The following is a 21,386-nucleotide window of genomic DNA, read 5'->3' as shown; positions in this document are numbered from 1 at the left end:
AATAATCACATTTATTTACATCTATTTTTTTCTGTCAGTCTCAGCTGTAACATTGTAAAGTAAATAAACAACTTCAGTCATAATTGTGCACATACAAATATCAGCTGATATTTGCATATTGTATGGATTTTTATAATAATTATAATAAACCTGCATGCAGGTTTTAATTCATTTTCATTCTTCAACTGGCTTCATTAATCTGTAATGGGGGAAATGTCATGTAGACAAAGTAAACAGAGTCAGAAAAGCACAAATGCAGGTGAAAGTTGACCAATATGAACATTTATTTCTGGAAAGAAGTTACAAATCATTTCCAAAGAGTTTCTACTCAGATTATAAGATATGTTAATCTGATTTTACTTTCTTTTTCAGATACAGTCGTTGTAGCAAGGTATGCCTTTTTTTAATCCTCTACTCTGTTTTCCTACTGACAGACTGGTGGACTAAAGGATGCTGCGCTATGACTGGATGTGCCTCGAATTGGGACAGTAGTACTTTATTGGTTACAAGTTTCTTCTTCAAATGGCGACATGAGAGAAGGAGGAAGAAGAGGAAGAGCAGCGAGCGGACTGCAGTGGCACATGACGTTTAAGGTATCAGCTGCAGAGTATAGGGACACGGAGGAGATGTGAAGAGAGGAGCAGTTAATGAAGAGATTCATTTTCCTGCCTCAGTTAAGACAGCAGAACCATGCACTTAAATTTAGGAGGTCCTTAAAATCACTAACAGTAGAAAGGGACCCAATTTGAATTTCAATCAATCTACGCCGTTTTATTTGCTTACAAAAAACATTTTATTCAGCTTAGAATCACTTCCTATTTTGCTTCTCATCATTCTTGCACTTCATGCGGTGTCTCTGTGGCCCATCAGTGGGGCCTGCCCCACAGTTTGAGAAGCGCTGAGCTAAAGTAAAGAGAGCACAAGAGTTTTAAAACAGATCTGAAGCACTGAACTGTTCACAGAACTTAAAAGCAAAAAAAAAAGTTTATTTTGTGTTATTGTTTGGTCTTCAACTTCAATTTTTATAGGAGTTTGACTGGGTTAAAGTGTCCAAATCAGTTGTTAAATGACTTGTTGGTACAGAGATATGGCTGCAACGTTTAGCTGATTAAAAAAACAAAACATTAACCTCTGCAGCAAAATGTCCTAAATCTGCTGACTCAAGCTTTTGAAATGTCAACAAAGAGATGAAATGCGACGTAAATTATCTACTGCAGGGACATGCCTCTCACCTGCTGCAGAGGCGTGTAGGTGGGGGAAGATTTTCAACCATTTGGGGATTATGTCCCCATCAAAGAAACCAAAGTGGCTTTGCAGAGACACTGTTAAAGCTGCAGCTCAGGACTCGACAGATTTGTGGACAGCCTGACGCTGCTACAAGAAGAGGAACGCGAAGTATGACACTCTGAGAACTTTCATACAGGAAAATGCAAAGGTGCTGCAATACTTAAAGTACGCCTTAAGACTGAAAGAAAAACCTCTCAAAGCATCCGTCGATGAGCCACATGCAGAGAAGACAGATGGCCCGAGTATGAAATAAGGACAGACGATGAGGTACGACCTGAAAACAACACGACTTATGATGAAGTCTCGTCATAATAAATAATCCTACAACTGTTACTGCATAGCTCAGTGAAAAGCAATACCTGTAGAAAATAAATAACTTAAATATACAGCTAACAGACAAAACTGCATCAGTGTGTGCCCTAGCCCTTTTTCACAGTTGGCTCATGAAAACAAAAAAGACAAAAATAAAAACAATACAAGCACGGAGCTGGTCATCGAGCACGGCTTACTGGGCTGCAGGATCGAGGCGTCCCACTGCTGAGACGTGCAAGCTACAAAGACGGAGTTTGCATCAGCTGGGGAAGGCGAAACCTTAATGTCTGAAATGAACACACCACTGGTGCAAGTCATTTAAACACTGGCTGGTAACTGTTTGATTCTTTCGCAGCTTAATGCTTTGGTTATACTGACCTCCAGTGTTTGCAGCTTACATTGAAACACAGATCTTGTCTGTAGAGATAAAATATGAAGTGTGTAAACCAACCAAAGAAACAATGAACCTGAAGCAAGAACCTCTAATACGAATAGAAGCAGATTTGAAAGAATCTTTGGGGTGCGAACAGTAAATCAAGACATTAAATACATATATGATCAGCTGTCACGGTTTTGATTTGATCTTTTTCATTGTATATACAAAAATGTGCAATATAAGTGTGTCCTTTGTTAAGAAAATAGCTTTTTAAATTTACATGTACAACAAACGGCTAGAAAAAGTGTATTTTTGCAGCAAACCAGATTGCTAAACTCAGGAGAAAGCTAGCTGCTGAAAAAGCCATGGGTCACCTTACTAATGCTAAAGCTAAGTCTTACTGTTAAGATTTAGCTAAACTCCTGATAAGGGTAGCCATCATGGCTGCCATCTATTTTTCCACTTTGTGGTCATTGCTACCTCAAGTTCATGGAATAGATTATAAACAAAAGCATAGTAACTACAAAGCTACAGTTAGAGTCTGAGTTAGCCACAGCTACTTTTGCGTAAAGATCTTTTTTTAATTATTATAAATATTTAAATATAAATAAATACAGAAATACTTCTGTATTTCATTGTGAGATGTGCAATCTATGGAAGCTTATTTTCACCCCTGAAAAAAAGAAAAAACAAACAAACAAAACAAGAAGCTGCCGGATTGAAAAAAGTAAAAATTTCAACTTGCAACAAAATTTCACTTCAGCATCTTGAAATTTTGTCTAAATGTCCAAGTTAGACATTAAGTTACTTTTAAGCAAGTCAAAATTTTTGTGATACCAAACTTGAAGATTTAAGTATAAATATTCATTATGTTTTGCGATGACCAAAAATACAGATTTATATTCATTTTTATAGGATTTTCTCCCTTCAAGTTGTAGAAACAACCTTCCATAGAAATGACACAATTGAAACAAACCATGTCTTCAAGCTAACACCAATTAGCTTGGCAATGCTGTAAAACAGAAAATTTACTTTTGGACTTATTGTTATGGTTCATCTTTCTTAAACTACTTTTCCCCACTATAAGTGATAAATACATTTACAGCTTTGGAAAGAAAACCAATTAGACAGCCAAAGGCAGATGGCCATCTTCAGATAGCCAAGGCTAATCTTAGCTAAAATTAAAAACCCTGTGTTGCTGTCTGTAAATTTATAAGACTAACATTTTGGTTGTTCAGTTTGATATGTTACAGAGACCATTTTAATAAGTTCATAATAAAGTTAAAGGAGCTAAACTCCTGCGAACACCAGCTAACTAAGCAGCTTTTAGTAGGTTCCATAGATGGTTAACTAGGTAGTTAGCACTGCTAAGGTTATGGGGGCTTAAACAGTAAAAAGCTAGCTGCTGTTGTAATAGCAGCTAACATTAAAGCCTGAATAGAGATAGGTATAAATATTGTCCTATTTGCCATCTGGAAATTACCATTCATTTTAATGAGTTTAAAGATCATTTGACTGCAGCTAAACCAGTTTAGAACAGAAAGAGATAAAAGTCAGTCAAACTGTGGCTAATGCTAGTTTGCATAAATCTGAATAGATACTCTTATTTTTGGTATTTTCATGCAAGTTGTAATTTAAAGTGTCTTTAAAATCACCAATGATGCAACTGTAATATGCATTACAAAACAACAGTTAAATGTACTACTTAACTCAGTAGGATATAATGCTAGGTGCTGATGCACCAGCTAATATTGTCAGAGCTAGCCTTAGCTAAACCGGATTGTAGTTATACCAGTAAGCTTAGCAGATCTCAACAGCATTAAGAAATTTCATGTGACCCTTAAGTCATATATTCAAATGTATTTGCTAAGTGGCAGAAACTTGGCTGTAAGGGTAATAAACAAGCTATTGTTTCTCAAAGAGGTTAAAATGGAATATTGTTCTAAGACAGGGTGCACTGTCTTCATTTTAAATGTTGAGTGGGTACAATTATGTCACTTTTTATGCTTAACAAGAAAACTACTTTAGAGTTTGATATTCAGCCTCAAAACTCATTTTTCATACAGCTAACAGTACTTCTGACAACATCACTCTGGTTAATGGTTTTATAATCGTTTCTGGTCCTTTATCATCAGCATAATGCATTAAAATGTTCTTGCATGAGGTCCATTGTTTCTCAAATGTTTCAACTCTTTTAGTCAGTCTTGACTTGTCAGCCATAAAGTTAATTTCAGACACGCGTCTCCAGCATTACAGCACATTCAGCCGCTGGGAGGGGAAAATTGTGCATTTACACACAATAACAACCAATAAAGTGCAGGGAATGTAGATGAGAGTGAGTAAAGCTGTGTGAGTCCATCATCATCATCATCATCACTGTCAGGATACATTTACTCTCAAACTGTGAGACAGAGGAAGGAAGAGGAGGACAGTGATGCTGTGCTGGATGAACATGAGCGTAGTTTGATGATATCTGGGAGCAAAGAGCTGAATTAGGACTGAAAGCTGGAACGCACTGGAAGCGAATTCATAACAGCTGATAGCCGTTAGCAGGTTAAAGCGTCGACAGTTGTATATTTGGAGAGGCTCTAAAATGACTACACTACAGTGTTACATCTTGTTTCTATACCCGACTGCATGTTTGTTGTTATATATTTATAGGGCATTTTCCAGTGTTTGATATAATCACTCACTAACAGGTGGCTTCAAAAGAAATGAACCTAATTCAAGTAGGATTTGTGGTGCAGGTCTGTTCGACTGGTGCATCAGAATCGGGCGCTTCCAGTGCGTTTCTGCGGTAAGCCTGACCGGAGCGCCTAAATACAGAAGGTGAGAAGTAGAACAGGAAGCTGACCATAGTCCGAACATAAAGCGGCAGAATGAAACCATTTTTCTTTCCTCCAAACGATTACTTTTTCCTGTATTTTCTGAGAAAGCTAAAAATGTTCACGGGTGGCGTCTCACGCGCCACGCTTTGACTGCTGCTTCCTTCGTTTAGGAAGAGCAACGCTATGGCCCCAGCCATTTTCCTCACCTTAAGGTAAGTGCTGGTCTCCAGTTTAAAAGCCTGTAGTCTCCCACCTGTAAACACCTGATCCCGCCCCCCCCACCCCTCAGCAGGAAACTTCAGTCCGTGACGGTGCGTTTCTATAAAAGGAGGCGTGCGGTGGAGCAGACCTCAGCTGCAGCGTCTCACATGCTCTAGCACGTACTCTGGGAAGTGCAGACTGCACACCTGCAGACCGTCCAGTTTGCAAGGCATCCTGGGATACTCGTCCTCCTTCCACTTGTTTTCCTCTGGGTCGAATGTGAGGATGGAGTCACTGTAATGGCCGTTGTAACACAGACCGCCCAGCACCATGATCTGCCTGTCCAGCACCGCCACCCCGTGACCGCTGCGCCCGATGGGCATGGAGGCGAGGATGGTCCACTCGTCAGTCTCTGGGTTGTACACCTCCGTGGACGGGCAGCCCTGCGACTCGAAGGACGCCCGCAGGATCACGCACACGCCTCCGAACACGTACAGCTTCCCGTTGTGAGAGATCATCTTGTGGAAGCAGCGGGCGTAGTTCATTTTAGATTTGTTCTCCCAGCAGCTGGCGTGGGTGCCGGGCAGCAGCGGGCCGCGGCCAGCGCGTGTCCTGTGTGAGTCCGACCCGCCCGCGCTCCCCCCTCCGCCCCCACCTCCTGCTTCCCGGCCCGGATCGAACACGCACACCTGTTTGGAGGTGGAGGAGGAGGTGATGCCGCCCGTGATGTACAGTTTCCCGTTCAGGACGGTTCCCTCGTGGCCGTACTTGTTGACGGGGTACGGGTCCACGAACTCCCAGCGGTCCTCTGTGATGTCGTATCGCTCCGTGGAGTAGAAGGTCTCGTCTCGCGTGCGGCCCGCCACGGCATAAATAAACTTTCCAATGACGCCCACGGCGAACTCTGACCTGCAAACGACAAACAAACAACTCAGAAGAAGGTTGGCGAGGAAATCAGCTCTTCACTACGCAGCCATGACCTCGGGCTTCTCTCACCTGGGCACAGACATGTCCGCCATGCGTAGCCACGAGTTCTGTCGAGGGTCGTAGCGGTACACTTTAGAGGAGGCGTGAAATTCACCGTCGGGCCCCAGCTCCTCTCCGCCCAGCAGGAAGGCGAAGTTGTTGACGATGGCCAGGCAGTCGGGTCGCAGCGGCACCTGAGGTCCCTCCAGCTCCCACCACACCTGAGACACAGGTAACCAGTTAGATCCAAACACTCCATCCTGAACTTTAAAGGAGGATTACAGGCTCAGCGAGGCAACTCGGAGATATTCTCCCCAACAGCCGATGGGACGAGGAGCGCTCAGAAAGGGAGGCAAGATAGACGTGTCAGACAGGAAGCACACAAAAAGGTACAAGCATGTAGCCAATTTTGTACGTAAACGAGCGGCTACCTTTGGACGCTGCAGCAGGAGGATCTTGCTGTTGACCATGCTGTGGCCAATCATTCCCCTGAACACGGCTGTCTGCGGGCGGACGGAGCGGATGCGGTTGGAGCGCGTCTCCACCAGAGGCTGCTGGTTGACATCATGAAAGTAGCTGAGAGCCTGATCGACCTCCTGCCGCAGCTGCCTGGAGTAACGGTAGAACTCCGACGTCTTCACCTGAGTGGAGGAAAGCTGTGAATTATGGGGCTGGCTGTAGGCTTAACGTTGCTACGGTGACCTGCGTCGAGCCAACGGAGTTCAAAAAATGAAGGCGACCGCCCCCATTTACGTCGGTCAGAAAGCAGCGCTCACCTTCTCAAAGATGTTGGCCGGGGTCATGAGACAGAAGCGGATGGACTGCACGATGGTGTCCGTGTGCCTCCAGCGCCGCCGGTCGTGCCGCAGCCACGCCTGCACTGCTTCGTACAGCTCGATTTCTGGGAAGCGACTCAGAGCGTCGCTGTTCAAGTACGCCTGGATCAGACACAGAGGGGCAGAGCAGGTTTGTTGCCACTGCAACTTCCACAAACACTACAGAGACCACAAGAGATCAATCCACAGCAACTAGAGAAAACAGTGCAGATAAGAAAATGCAATACAGCAGAAAACATTAAGGCATCTCTGGAGCATTTTCAACAAAATATTACTCCCAAAACAGAAAATCCATCCCATCAGAGACCTGTGCATGTGCCCGAGTCTCTGCAGGTCTAAACCTACGATTACACGTAAGCTTTAAATTTCTATTCTATCAAATGTCACTGAGCAGCTGCTACATCTCAAAGTAATAATCTTCCTCTCCCGTCTCTTTCTTACACCTCCTCTGCCTCTCAGGGAGAACTTCTTATTCTCCACATACGTCTCTGCACCGTCAGCTCACAGAGAGGCTGTGATCACAGCTGCACACTCTGTGTTTGCTGCTTTGTCTCAGATTAACTAACACTTCATAGGAATGAATTCAGGTTATGTTTCCACCTCCTTATTAAAGCTGGCTACATGACTTTACTGACATCTGCACGAATTAACACATAACAGGAACGAGAAGGTTAAAAAAGGACTTAAACAGGACCGTGGAGGCTTTACTTTGGATTAGTTTGACTTTAACGGTGAGATTTATCCACCATGAAACCGCTAAACTCTCTCGTTGGTATTTACCGACAGCTGCTGCATAAAATGCACTTTATGAGTACTGAGAACAGCAAATGTGCCTTTAATTTGCTCATCGCTTTTTCCTGAACCCCCCGGGAAACATTTCTCTTGCAGTCTGGGCCATTTGTACCTCACTAATGTATTTGCATTTTTCTTTAAAACACACACCAGGAGTCAGACAGCCCAGGACTGTCAATAAAACACGCTCCTATTAAAGGTGTGAGGATGCCTGCAGGAGTGCAAATTAAGAAGAGTAAACACACATTTTCAGATGAGTTTTTTAAATCAGAAAGAAGTAAAACAGTTTAGTTCCAGAATCTTTCTATAAATAAAGATTATAGTCGATCATTTTATCAGTTTAGAAACGTCTTTCTTTGTCAAACTGACTCTAAACTGTCGCTTTAACAACTTTTCCTCAGACTTCATAACAAAGAAAAGCGCGACATACAAGCACGTTTTGCATTTATAGTTAAAATCTGCGCTCGTTTGATCAAACCTGCAGTCTCTCGAGGCTGAGGTAGGACAGGAAGTCGGGTCGGCTCATGAGTGGGACAAAGTTTTCGAGCAGGAAGTTGTCGAGCTGCTCCTGGACGCCCTCCACGCCCACGCTGAAGTCCTCCAGGAGACGCATGACCTCGGCGCAGTTCTCAAGGCAGATCTTAGCCAGCAGGAAGGAGCAGCAGAACTCCACCGCCTCCGTCAGCTGGACGTACATGGCCGCCTGCGGGGAGAGGAAGACGCGTTCTTAAAGCGACTGCGGATTGAATTTTGAGGCTCACAAGGAGCTCCGTTGAACTGCGTGCGAGTTACCTGCAGGATCTCCTGCACCGTGGGCATGCTGAGCTCCAGCGAGCCGTAGTACATGAAGCGGAGAATGTGGCCGAACCCAGCAGCCGTCAGCCCCTTCATGTGGATCTTGTCCTGGTCCCGCTCCCTCATGTCTGCCGTGAACATGACCCGGAAGTAGTCGCTCTGGGTGGCCAGCAGCGCCTTGTGGGCCTGAAAGTGGGAGGAGCAAACCAAACGGGGTCAAAGGAGGAGAAAGGCCAAACCTAGAGTCATCCTTCAAATGGACCATTGTGTGACATGTGCTGTAGTTGCGTACCTGGAAGTGGTGCTCCTCGATCAATAGCGTGACGTCCAGCAGCAGACGCTCCTCGTACAGCGCCCTGAAGCCCGACGACACGCTCCCATCGTGCACCTGAGACAGGTACACCTCCACATCCGCCCCCGACATAACACACCTGAAGGCGCGAGCGAGCCAGAAGAGAAGCGTGAACGAGGAGAAAGGGATGAACCGTGAGGAAATGACAACCACACGAAAATCAACTGAACACACAGAGAAGAGACGTCTCTCCAAGGACACAAAGGTGCTGAGAAACAGTAAGCGAGGAGCTGGAAGGTCGTTTAAAGGGATGTTAAAAAGCTTTGCACTTCAGCCGCCGCGCACCAACTGCAACACACCAGCTGACGGAGAAGAGAGAAAACCCTTCACACGAGGCACACACAACACAAACACACAGAAACTCACACGTGCTCACCGAGAACGTAAACACACACGCAGCACACTCACCTCTGATTGGCCACGGGCATGTCAGAGGGGGTTGTCCGAGCCAATCAGAGGACAGTGCCCCTTGTGTCCAGCAGATGCTAACAAAGTCCCTTTTCTGAGCGTCAATCACCTGGACGACAAAGCCAACACAATTAAAGCGTGAACGCCTGCAAACTTCCACCAGAAACATGTGATTTACAATCAGAAATCATCCGTATGCTTTTAGTCTCATTTCAGCAGTTTAGTGTTCATATACATGATCAACTCAGTGCGTTTACTCATCATGATACAAAAAATATAAATAAAAGTTGAATGGAGGTAAAATGATGGTGGGATTAAAAGAGGATTCCAGTTTATTACAGCCTGCATTTTGTTTTTTGGGGGGAAATCTTGGAGGTTATCCACCTCAGGAACAGGCTGGCATGGAAATCAGTTGTACTTAGGATTCTGTTGGTTACCTGCTGATTATCCTCCAAGATTTTGCTGTCAGACTCTGATAACTTCATGACAACAATCACGGTACGAGGCCAGCACCTCCAGCTAGCAAGAGCATCACCTTTTAAAGGTCTAGTTGACTAGTGATGCACACCGTGCCCGTTTCTACTTCCTCTGCTCTCAGTTTCACTACATGCGACCTCCTCACAGACCGAACAGGAGAAGAGAAATCCCTCCAAACTGATGCTGCTTTTAGCTACGTCAGCTCTTCTGCTGCTGACGTGCAGCGAAATCATACGATACCCTGATGTAGCTTTTTGGGTCCGAACTTCAGTCTAAATATGAGATTGTGTTCTTTCCCCCTATTTGAAGACACAGATGGTAAAAGCTCAGACTCTGGGGTCAGATATAAAGTTATTGTTTTCAAGAGATGAAACCAAAATAACCCCTGAATTTAAAACCACCCAGACTGTAATAAACTGGAATTTAACAACCAAAATAAAGATCTAATTAAACACCAATACTTAAGAAACAAATGAAAATGAGACGTGGAAGAGATTCAAAATATGGGAAGGACAGAAAACTGAAGGTTACTTTTGTAGGAGATGGAAGCTATGGGTGACAGGAATAACAGCGTGTATGGGAAAGAAACGTGGGAAATAACCCATCGAATCACTATTACTAGCGATTTAAGTTCGGTATTTCAGTTAACTACAAGTATTGTTATTTTTTCATCATCTGTACATGAAGAAGTGGAAATAAATCTGATAGAATAACTTCTATTACTTCTAAAGCATTAAAAATCACTGGTATCATAGCTAAATTTAAGGAGCCAAGACTTTAACCTTTGACCCCTCGCCCTTCCCCCATCACATCCTAAAACTCAGCGGCCGAAATGAGGCAGATGGTCTGGAGGAGGGCAGCGTGGAGATAAAAATGTATATTTATGGTGCAGTTCTGCGTGTTTGACGTACCTTTTGGAGCCCGGGCGAACAATCACAGGCTTCGACGGCTGAGCGCTAAGGGGCCGCTCGCATTTCCTGTGTTTGTGCTTGCCTGGTTCTGACGGGAGACAGAAAAAGATGCTCTCAGAGACAAAGAAGGCTTAGATGAAGAGGATACCCATCAAACAGTCCACGGTGCATTCAGGGCCTTGTAAATCACAGCTCTCGTGCACAGAAGTGCTGTAAAACACACATCCTCTGCAGTTTACATGAATATTTAATTTACTGGCTCTTTGGTAAGAGTTTCACCTGTGACAATTTAAAGGAAAATCCAACGTTAAAGCGACAAGTACTGAACAGATACATTCGTTTGTGTGAGAGGTGTTTCTTCTCAACCTGCTCTCCAAGTCAGGTCTCACGTGTGCGTGCGTGTCCCAGTTTGAGATGTTTTAATTATGAAGATTGAGATTTTTTATTATATTAATGCTTTTGTGAATATGCCAAATGTCTTCCGCCTCTGAGAAATGAGGATCATGCTAAGCTACTCTAGCGGAGCTGGAAATGTGTGTTAAGGCTAAATTGTTAACGAAAGTTGAGGCTTTGTTTAAGCTTGTTTGGGACTATAGCTGATTAGTCCTGTCAGCACTGCTTTCAGTGAAAACGGGATGTAGGCAACAGAAAGCAGCTCGCTGAATCGGTCTAGCCTCGTTTTCATCTCTCTCACCCGGTGGCTGACCTCACCTGGGTCTGCCTCCAGGTGAAAAAGAAAACATCCGCACACTTGTCACCAAAATAAGCCTCCCGCTAACGTGTTAAATCTGCACCAACACGCGGTTTAAATTGCCCTCGGTTTCCGTGTTTACTTCTTCAAACAGCAGCGGGGGGACAGCTTGCTCCGAGCCGCGACTGGAGCGCCAAAACAAAGGCTAACCCTGGCGGATAACGGTCCCCACACTCGGCTGTACTGACGGAACATGGCGGCGTACATTTGTGGAAGATAAAGGAGGAAACCGTCGCAAACTGAGCGGATATTTCGCTCCGTGTTTGGCTAAACTCGCTGTCACGACTCCGAGTTGGAGCTACAGGGGCTCCGACAGCTGCTTAGACCGGCGGAGCCGCTTTAGCTTAGCCTGAATCCAGCCGTCTCACCTCGGCGGTGCGAATCTCCACAACCCCTCTTCGACCAGCCAGCTCTGGCTCCGTCGGACATCAAGTTGCGAGTTCGATTCCGAGATCAAGAAAGCGGGTGGCAGCGTTGCACTGCCATGTTGGCATCAGCGTCCATCTGCCAATCGCACAGACCCCCCACACGGAGCTAAATTAAACGGGTAAAAAGCCACAGCGGACCACAGGCTCTGCGGACGCCATTTTCTGCACCGGCGTCATTTCCCTTTTGGGCGGAACTGAAGGGCGTAGTGCGGCGCTGCATCAAAGATCGTGTATTTACCAAGAGGAATCACTCCAACGAGAAAGAAAAAAATCCCTTAACATAGCCGGTTTGCGATGATGGCTAACTTACTCAAACCACGCACGAAGAGAAAAAAGCACAAAAACACTTAAAAGGATTTTGTCTTTAAAGAGATGCTAAACAGCCCCAAAGTTATTGAAAATAACTACGCTACACACTTTCACATGAATAATGCACTCACATAAATGTACAAATGGTTAGTCCTCAATCATCCAGGTAAAGAATTCCCAGAAAGTTCACTTTGTTCATCTGGACGTCGTGTTTTCACTCATCAGCGTGACTTCTTCGGTGCATCTGCATAAGGACTGAAACTTGGTGTCAGTTTCATCATCGTTAACATACAAATTATGATGACCGTTGATCAATGACCACGAGTACCATTCACGCAGAGTGGGGAATCCACTCTGCGTGAATGGCTTTAATCACAGCGTTTTATCTATCACACAGGAATCTGCACATACATGTGCACCGAATCTGGGCCGTAGACGAGTTCAGAGCGTCCCTACAATAACTATATTAACAGAACTAATATTTAATCGCTTAAATAAGACTTTGTTGTTGGGGCAGAAAGAGCAGATCTAATTTAATGACACAAATCAGTGATGCAGATTTAAAACACACTTTGACTAAAATGGAGAGCAGGAATGAGAGAGAGAGAGAGAGCAAATAGAAACAGGCGTGTCTTATAATAATTTTTATAGGAATATATTTTTGTTATTTTCTAGTTGAGTGAGGAGGACGGAGAGAGAGGACAGAGAGGTTATACATGAACAGGAGAAATGAGGGAGCAAATAGTGAAGTTAGCTGGAAAAACAAAAGTTATTTTTCACAGAGTAGTTTTTCATGTACTTCACTGAGGCTTTGTGTGTTTTCCAGTAGGACACTTAAAAATGCCAGCGGACATCCTAAACAGAACATATTGATATGAATGTTATTTTACAGGATATTTCACTCTAAACAAGGCTGAACGGGATGGCTGCCACTGCACAGATGTGACGGACTACAAATCTATTCTCCACTCCTGAAATCTGGGTACATAATTGCTATAGCCTAACTAACGTCTCCCCATATCAGGCTTTATGGCGTTTTTTTTAACTTAACCGAACTACTATAAAATAATAGTAATCCTACTCAGATAGACCAAACAGCCAGAACTACAGAAAGTTAGTCAGATGACGTAACTAAATCGCGACGGACCCGTCACATGGATGAACGTACACTTCTTTCTTAAAAGAGGACTATAAATTTGGGACGCATGTCTGTTTCCTTGATGAGCAGCTGTTAATGAGATACGAACAGCAGCAGTGTGCGGTTATTAAACTGGTTTAAATTTACAGCAGAAACTGAGAGCCGCTCCGGTTGTTGCATCAGCCCTCGAGAAAGGACCCAACTACACTTTTACTTGGGCGGATCGCTTAAGTTTAAAATTATACCTGGAAGTTACCGCTAAAAAAAAAACCCTTCTTCTAAAGCTGTAATAAAATCTTCCAGGCTTCCAGGCAGTAAAATTTATTTTGTCTGAAAACATTTTAGGCGAAGAGGAGTGCAGGTTTAATCGATAGATCAGGCATTCGGCCGGGCCTCCTTATTCATTCCCTTTTCTTTCAAGATGGCGGGCGACGAGTCAGGCACAACGCTCGGTCAGCCTCACTTGGCCAAACAGGACCTCAGTACTCTGGTAAGTGTATGTATATCGTGCTTACAGCAGTGTGGTTTTACGTTGGCGGCTGTCGGTGGCCCGTTGTTTCGGTAAAACGGTCACAGAAGGCCGGGAGAATAGTAACGGATACCGGTGCTGCGCCACCCGGCACATGACGCAAGGGCCCAGGCTGGGCGGAAAGCTCAGACCCGTTGCACTTCCAGCCCGAAATACAGCGTTATTTCAGCCACATTTAACACGATTCACACGTTGAAAGACTTACTTGATATTCATAGTTATCAGCGTTATTGAAGCCTGTTTATCCCGGTTTAATTTTAGTTAGCTCCACGGAGTTAGCTCCATCTTTGCTAGAATCTAGAAAATGGTTCTTAATGTTTAGTTCGGCATAAAAACACCTTTATAAGCTTACATCCTTCTTGTTAGTCCAAGCTGTAAAAAGCTGAAGCTTGTAAAGCTTTCATTCTAACTCATTGGATTTACATTGTTATAGCTCATATTCTCACCTTTTATATAAATGGAAATTGGTACCAAAAGATGTGGGTCAAAGATACGACTTTCAGCGTGTTTTCGTGTGTTTATACTAAATAACATTAGTCTTTGTTCAACATAAGTTCTCGTTAGTTGTGACTTACCGAGATGAGAACAAAACACTGCGTGTAGTGCTGCATGTGTCCTACAAGGGAAACAAAACCTTATTGTTTAACTGTGATCAGGGCCTGGTCCATTAAAATAGTCCTGTTTTATGCTCTTCACACATTGTAGTCGCCATCAAACTCTTTTGTTACCAGACACAGTCATCACCTGAAACTTTGCTTCTTTAGACACTCCTACAATAAAATTCCCAGTGATTTCTGTTATAATGTTGGTGAAGTAGAGTACTTGAGGGATTGTTGCTGTTCTGTGTTGCTTTATGAGAACCATCCCGGGTGGTTTTGTTTCCGCCTGTGAGCTGCTCGTTATTCTTTGGGATTAAGCACGCCGCTCGCTCTGATGCAGTGGGTCCTGGCATGACGAGTCATTAATCTGAATTGTTCTCTTTGTCAGGACGTGTCGACCTTGACACCTCTCTCTCCGGAGATCATCAGCAGACAGGCCACCATCAATATCGGTATGGGAGACAGCTGATCGGATTCGATGTCTCTGTAGAGTTTGATAGACGTTTTGACCTCCGCCTTCTTCTCTCTTAGGCACCATCGGTCATGTGGCCCACGGAAAGTCCACAGTAGTGAAAGCTATTTCTGGCGTGCACACCGTCAGGTTCAAGAATGAGCTGGAGAGGAACATCACCATCAAGCTTGGATATGCCAATGCTAAGGTGAGGGAGTGTATTTTCTCAGATGTTTGTGTTATTTTTGGACCTGAGTGTTTGAGATTAAAGAGCAGTGGAAGTTTGTATGTTCAGGATTTACTCTTTCAAACGTGAACTTCCCCGTCTACAGGCGACAAATACAAACACATTTAACTTTATTGTCAATCCAAATTGTTTCCACAGGGAACGGTGCATTTGCATAAAATGTCTGTGATAAGAGAAACCCTGTAAGAATGCTGATTGTGGGTTCCAGTTTCTCCAGGTTGGGAGTGATTAAAGCCATTTATCTCAAAGTCTTAACACCATCTTTGAAAGAACTGCTTTGTTTTACTCAGTTAAAATGATGAGATTCTGTATGAAATCGAACTTCTGGCTCATTCAGAGGCCTTTTTGTTGGTTCAGAGTTTAAGGGTTTAAGTTGGAATTGGAGTATAACTTAATATCCCAGGATACCCACAGCGAGAGGTGCATGACCTGCTGAAACAACGGGTATGATGGGGTCCAAATATTGCTGATTAAACTCTGCGGACTGGTAGGATTGAAATCTGCAGACCTCCTTCTACATGTCACGGTTTTCATGCCTTAAAACGAGCCTTTGGTGGGTGAGAAAAGCCCCCGTCACATAGGACTACATTCTGGTCTGCAGTCCTCCAGTAAGTGCTCAAATTTGGTGGTTTATAGTGAGGAATAACTTTATTTTCCTTATTGACCACTGGTTGGTGGGGGGTTGCCAGCTGATATCTAGGTCTGTGTGAGTAATGCTTAAACCTGATCAATGATCAGCTCAATCATGGAGTGTTAGTTTGCTTATCTGGAAAACATCTAGGTGTAAATAGTATAAATGCTAAATATGCGTAAACAAATGACACCCTGATGAAATTTTCTGCTTTATAATTTTGCTGATTTTGGTTTCCAAGGGTTTCTCTACATGTTGACACCAGGGGGCGGCGTAGAACATATGGAAGAACTGTTGGTTGTGCTGTTGTTGTTCCTTTTAGCTTTGAGCTTGAGTCACAGAGAAGAAGTCAAAACAAAGATCGTATTTGTAGTCATGTGAAACTGAGCGCTAAACACAATAAAAACTGCCGACTGCAGCTGCTGTGTGTGCTGAATATCTCAAACGTAGCTCTGCCCCCTCCTGAATGAACGCTGGTTTACAGATGCTGATGAGGAGTTCACGTTTTTGCTTCTCTTCCACACGTCGTAGGTCTACAAGCTGGATGATCCCAGCTGTCCCCGGCCAGAGTGCTACAGGTCATGTGGCAGCAGCACTCCAGACGAGTTTCCCACAGACATCACTGGCACCAAGGGCAACTTCAAACTGGTCAGGTAAGACCTGAACAGGCAAAGCATTTTATCATTAATGCAGAGGCTGAACCTCTGAATCCTCAAACAAAAAAACAACTTTTTGATGGTGAACTAAATGTTTTCGGGATCTTTTCTGTTCTGGAGAAGAAATTGAATGTTTGAGCACAATAGAAATAAAGTAAATGAGGGAAAATGAAGGTGACTGTTGGCTGTCTTCTTCCTCACAGACATGTGTCGTTCGTGGACTGTCCCGGTCACGACATTTTGATGGCAACTATGTTGAACGGAGCAGCCGTTATGGACGCAGCTCTCCTGCTGATTGGTGGGTCTCTGAAAACTTTGATTAAGCTGAGGTGTTATGAAAGAGTGTTTCGTCTTTATTGCACTGTCACATTTCCCCTTAATTGGTTTTGTAGTGGCGCTAATCAGGTAACTTATCCCTGTTCAGATAAAGAGGAGGTGGATATAACAGACCATGCTTTTACCAGGATTAATGACATTAGAAAGTCAGCATCGTGCTCATCTCTGACTCCAAACATTAAAATTGTCTCGTTGTGTTTTTGTGTCCTCTTCAACTGCCAGCTGGGAATGAGTCGTGTCCCCAGCCCCAGACATCAGAGCATCTGGCCGCCATTGAAATCATGAAGCTGAAGCACATCCTCATCCTGCAGAACAAGATTGACCTGGTGAAGGAGAGCCAGGCTAAAGAGCAGTATGAGCAGATCCTGGCCTTCGTGCAGGGTGAGTCAGCCCTTTAAAGATTTTGTAGCCCATTTCTAGAATTTCAGGTGTGACGGTTTAGCAGTTTTACTCAACTTAGCCTTCGTATTTTACCACCGTTGTTTCCCAGACTTTAACTTCTGGAAAGGAAATGTCACTTAAAGCACCAGGAAACACTGCAACCTTTAATATAACATGCATGCATGTGTGGTTTTTATGATAGAATAATTAAAAAGTTAAAATGATACAACCTTGCACTCAGAATACGACCCACTGGAGCTTTAAACACTTTATTTAAGCAGGGTTTACAGAATTTACACTGTCCAAACCCTGCGTTAGTTCTGTTGTACATATATGTCAAAGATATATATTTTTTAAGTTAAGTTTCACTTCCATTTAAGGTTTGAAAGAGCAAATGAAGGATTTATTTATTTTTTGTATGTGTTTGAGGGTTTTCTTTCCGTTGCTGCTCGTTGCCCCTTTTGAAACTCCCATGCCACGCAGCGCTCTGCAGCAAAAACACAATTAGATGAACTCTGAAGTGAAAATGCTTTTAATGTTCCTCCTGCAGGCACAGTGGCCGAGGGCGCTCCCATCATTCCCATCTCAGCCCAGCTGAAGTACAACATCGAGGTGGTTTGTGAGTACATCGTCAAAATGATCCCCGTGCCCGTCAGAGATTTCACATCCGAGCCCAGACTCATTGGTAAGACGAGTAAAAACACAAACATTGATTCTTTTATGTAAGTGTTTCGAGTTTTGTTTTAATGTTCTGTGTTTTGTGTTTCAGTCATTCGATCCTTTGATGTGAACAAACCCGGCTGTGAGGTCGACGACCTGAAAGGAGGTGTGGCCGGAGGAAGTATCCTTAAGGGTGTACTCAAGGTAAGAGTGTATTTATCAGTACATTATTGGTGATTTGAAGCAGTGTGAAGTCACAAACGCCTTACTCTGCTCTGCCTTTCTCTGCGTGTCCAGGTGGGTCAGGAGATCGAGGTGCGGCCAGGTATTGTGTCCAAAGACCAGGAGGGAAAGCTGATGTGCAAACCCATCTTCTCAAAGATCGTCTCTCTGTTCGCCGAGCACAACGATCTGCAGTACGCTGCTCCCGGAGGCCTCATCGGTAAGAGGCACTCTGTGCTCTCGTGTTACCTGACTGCACTGTAAATGCAGTTTTATGCTGTAAAGAGAGAAGCTGGTGATCATAGTGAGAGATGCATGTTTCAGACAATCAAAAGATTACATATGTGAGAAAACAGCGAAAGAGTCGAGTTTAATCTCTGGCTTCTTTTTACTTGACAGGAATGCTGGTGTAGGCTATAGGTGGTAGGTTGGGTTTGTTTTCATTGGGGGTTTTTTGGTAGGCAGATATGTAGGTTGAGGTTTTTTCTTTTTGTTGTATTTTAATTGGTTGGTTTTTAGATGGTACTGGTAGAGTTTGTGGTGGTTGGTTTGTTTTAATTGGTTGGTTAGGAGGTAGGCTTGTTGATTGGATGGTTGTTTTTATTGGTTTGGTAAAGGTTAGGTTGTAGAGCAGGGCGATATGACCATAAATATTCATCACGATATACATTTGAAATTTTGCGATAACGATATAACTGACGATATAATTGACACGAGACAAAATACTTTACAACTCCACAACTTTATTAGTGGGAAAAAAACCATCAGTGTATTTTCACTTAAACAAGCAGCTGTTTTATCTGCATTAAAGTTATATAAAACTGTAACAGTGCAAATTCTTTGCTGACAGTTTAACCAAAAGGCATTTCCAGTGGAAACTGGCCGACATATCCTCAGCATAACCATGTATAATATCCACAAAACTTAAAAAGAGCTTATACACACAATACGGTAATATTATGGTGAAGCACAGTACGTATCACTCCGCGAGGCTCCGCCTACGACAGCCGTAACAACCCATCAAGCAGTGCGGCTTCGTAGCTCAGCAAAGTCGTACTGAAACATGTGACAGATTTGAGCGCCGTGCACATAAAATCGTTTCGAGGTCAGTAACACAACCAGAGTTCATACATAAGGCACACGGGATTATACGGGGCTCTGTCAACTTTCAGAAAAATCAAAGGATTGATTTTAAGTGTGCTGTATATTCCAAACAACACGGTAATAACGACAGCCCGCTAACATGCGCTACCATAAATAGTGCTTTGTTGTGTATCTGACGGACGAAAGCTAAACCAGTTCCACACCACTGAAGTTGCAGCATTTTTACAAACCAGTTCTGGTTCATGTTTCATTCAATGAGCCGCTTTCGCTCTTCTCATTCTGCGTCGCCGCCATGTGCGTATGTAAACAAAGGCACTGCGCACGCGCATTTTACCCACATTCTATCGCCATATTTCATTTTCTTATGAACATTACACCGGTATCACCGTGAACGGTATGATATGGCCCGGCCCTACTAGGTTGTTTTGGTTGGTTGTAAATTGCTTGGTTTTCTTTTGGGTTTGGAGGGTTAGAGTTGGGTTGAGTTTTAGTCGGTTGGTTATTAGAGGTAGTATTAGTTGGGTTTGGGTTGTCTTGGTTGGTGGGTAGATGGGTTGATTTCCTATCTTTGGTGTTGGTTAGTTAGGTCTGTTTATTTTATTAAACCTCTTAAAAAGACTGCAGTACTGCAAATACAGATTATTAAAAACACACAACAGCTTTTATAAATAAAAGCCAGAGTACACACACATGCAAGCTGCAATACTACAAGATAACAAATATAAAAAACTGAATTTAAGAAACGGCGGTCCTGCATCTGTTCTTACTACCAGAGGGTCAAAGGAGCCTCCTGCTGATAAACCCTCTCGAGCTGTTTTGGGTTGTAACGGAGATTTCAGAGCCAAACTGTCCTGTTTGGCTTCCTGGTGTCACCGGCTGTGATGCTGCGCCAAAAGATGGCCGCAACAAAAACTGCTGTATTTTTTTAAAAGAAATGTTTCCTCAGGAAGTAGAGTTACATCTGTTCTTTACTGTAAACAGCCTTGGTGCTACATCACCAGTCCAGGTGAACACCCAGGTATTTGTAGCTCCTCACCGCCTTCACTTACTCTCCCCGCATGGAAACGGTGTTAAGCTTTGACCTGGTCCTCCCAAAACTTACCACCATCCCCTTCATCATGTTTGTGAGTTGGTCACTACAGCACCAAGCCAAATGGTGGAGAAGTCATGAGTAAACTATGTGTTTTGTGCAGGTGTGGGTACTAAGATCGACCCGACGCTGTGCCGAGCAGATCGTATGGTCGGTCAGGTGCTAGGCGCCGTCGGAGCGCTCCCGGAGATCTTCACTGAGCTCGAGATCTCCTATTTCCTGCTCAGGAGGCTGCTTGGAGTCCGCACAGAGGGAGACAAGAAGGCTGCTAAGGTGAGCAATGCCTTGTAGGAAAGGGAGGAAAGATGTGTGAGCTTCTCAGACTTTGGTATTAACAGCCTGACTGTCTTCCTGACCTGCAGGTTCAGAAACTGTCCAAGAACGAGGTGCTGATGGTAAACATCGGCTCGCTGTCGACAGGCGGCCGTGTCAGTGCGGTCAAAGCTGATCTGGCCAAAATCGTGCTGACTAACCCGGTGTGCACAGAGGTCGGAGAGAAGATCGCTCTGAGCAGACGTGTGGAGAAACACTGGCGGTAAGAGTGAGGGCGGAGATGTGTGTGGTGTTTGCACAGATGTTTCTGGCTGCAGTGTCAGAACACGCCTCCTGATGTGTAACTCTCTCTCTCTGTCTTCCTTGCAGTCTGATTGGTTGGGGACAAATCAGGAGAGGCGTGACCATCACACCCACAGTGGACGACGACTGAGACTAGCAAACGCATGGCCATCACACTCTTCTCTTCTTTTTTGTTTTTTTTATTTTTTATTTTTATTTGTTCCCCACACGGAGGAGGGAGGGGAAGTGAACACGGACATATCGGCGGTTTGAAGACGCTTCCTCGCTCTGCTCCTCTTCCTCTGCAGCGACATGCAAAAGTCGTGCTCTGAACTTCTGCTTCCTGCTGGAGATGAAGGAGGACCCAGGAAGGGAGGAGGCGCTTCAGACTGTCGTAACAAAACTCCAGAAACCAGTTTGGAGATGATCTGTACTAACCTCAGATTACAGGTGGAATAAAATCAATTTGGAAGGAACCAGGTCGTCTTTGAGCATCATTCTTGCTGTTACAGGGAAACTCAGAGATGAAATTACTTAGTGGATAAGTTTTAATTTTGTCCAAATTGTAATTTAAAAAAATGCTTTTTTTTTTTTTCTTTTTAAAGATTTTTGATTGTCCCCCTTTTCTTTGTTTTATGTGATAATAAAATTAAAAACTTTGTGTCGTCCCAGAGAGCTTACAAATTTAAAAAAACAACAACAAACTATTAAAAGTAGACACTGGTCTATTCATTGTGTGAATGGCTGTTAGAGGTCCG

The 21,386-nt window shown here is 43.9% G+C and overlaps 2 protein-coding genes across 3 annotated transcripts; one reads left to right on the top strand and one right to left on the bottom strand.

Annotated features, from left to right (window-relative positions):
- Positions 1-260: 260 nt before the first annotated feature.
- Positions 261-11,909, bottom strand: klhl15 (kelch-like family member 15). 2 transcript variants are annotated; one of them, XM_004574461.3, is made up of 10 exons: positions 11,661-11,710; positions 10,542-10,629; positions 9,154-9,262; positions 8,686-8,824; positions 8,391-8,579; positions 8,077-8,301; positions 6,747-6,908; positions 6,402-6,611; positions 6,001-6,191; positions 261-5,913 (listed from the first exon to the last, which is right to left on the bottom strand). In XM_004574461.3, exons 3-10 carry the CDS (start codon positions 9,171-9,173, stop codon positions 5,154-5,156), a joined length of 1,896 nt encoding a protein of 631 aa, XP_004574518.1. In that variant the 5' UTR covers positions 9,174-9,262; positions 10,542-10,629; positions 11,661-11,710; the 3' UTR covers positions 261-5,153. The 2 variants fall into 2 exon arrangements, with proteins under 2 accessions (XP_004574518.1, XP_004574517.1); XM_004574460.6 differs by lacking the exon at positions 9,154-9,262 and having other exon boundaries at positions 11,661-11,909.
- A 1,588-nt stretch (positions 11,910-13,497) lies between these two features.
- On the top strand, positions 13,498-21,104 carry eif2s3 (eukaryotic translation initiation factor 2, subunit 3 gamma). Its single transcript, XM_004574463.6, has 12 exons — positions 13,498-13,657; positions 14,684-14,747; positions 14,827-14,954; positions 16,156-16,277; positions 16,484-16,578; positions 16,839-16,997; positions 17,548-17,682; positions 17,767-17,861; positions 17,955-18,099; positions 20,177-20,346; positions 20,436-20,608; positions 20,716-21,104. Exons 1-12 carry the CDS (start codon positions 13,589-13,591, stop codon positions 20,777-20,779), a joined length of 1,419 nt encoding a protein of 472 aa, XP_004574520.1. The 5' UTR covers positions 13,498-13,588; the 3' UTR covers positions 20,780-21,104.
- Positions 21,105-21,386: the final 282 nt, after the last annotated feature.

Source organism: Maylandia zebra, linkage group LG9, assembly GCF_041146795.1.
Source record: "Maylandia zebra isolate NMK-2024a linkage group LG9, Mzebra_GT3a, whole genome shotgun sequence".
NCBI lineage: Eukaryota > Metazoa > Chordata > Actinopteri > Cichliformes > Cichlidae > Maylandia > Maylandia zebra.
This window is presented reverse-complemented; position numbering and strand designations above follow the sequence as displayed.

What these genes read in the sequence shown, in the direction of transcription:
- eif2s3 (XM_004574463.6), top strand. Translation starts at nt 13,589, where the DNA reads ATGGCGGGCGACGAGTCAGGCACAACGCTCGGTCAGCCTCACTTGGCC. An exon ending in ACAGGCCACCATCAATATCG is followed by an intron (nt 14,748 to 14,826) that starts GTATGGGAGACA and finishes CTTCTCTCTTAG; the next exon opens with GCACCATCGGTCATGTGGCC. An exon ending in CGCAGCTCTCCTGCTGATTG is followed by an intron (nt 16,579 to 16,838) that starts GTGGGTCTCTGA and finishes TTCAACTGCCAG; the next exon opens with CTGGGAATGAGTCGTGTCCC.
- klhl15 (XM_004574460.6), bottom strand. Translation starts at nt 11,721, where the DNA reads ATGTCCGACGGAGCCAGAGCTGGCTGGTCGAAGAGGGGTTGTGGAGAT. An exon ending in TCAGCCTCGAGAGACTGCAG is followed by an intron (nt 6,909 to 8,076) that starts GTTTGATCAAAC and finishes TGTCTGATCCAG; the next exon opens with GCGTACTTGAACAGCGACGC. An exon ending in TCCTGCTGCAGCGTCCAAAG is followed by an intron (nt 6,192 to 6,401) that starts GTAGCCGCTCGT and finishes CCTGTGTCTCAG; the next exon opens with GTGTGGTGGGAGCTGGAGGG.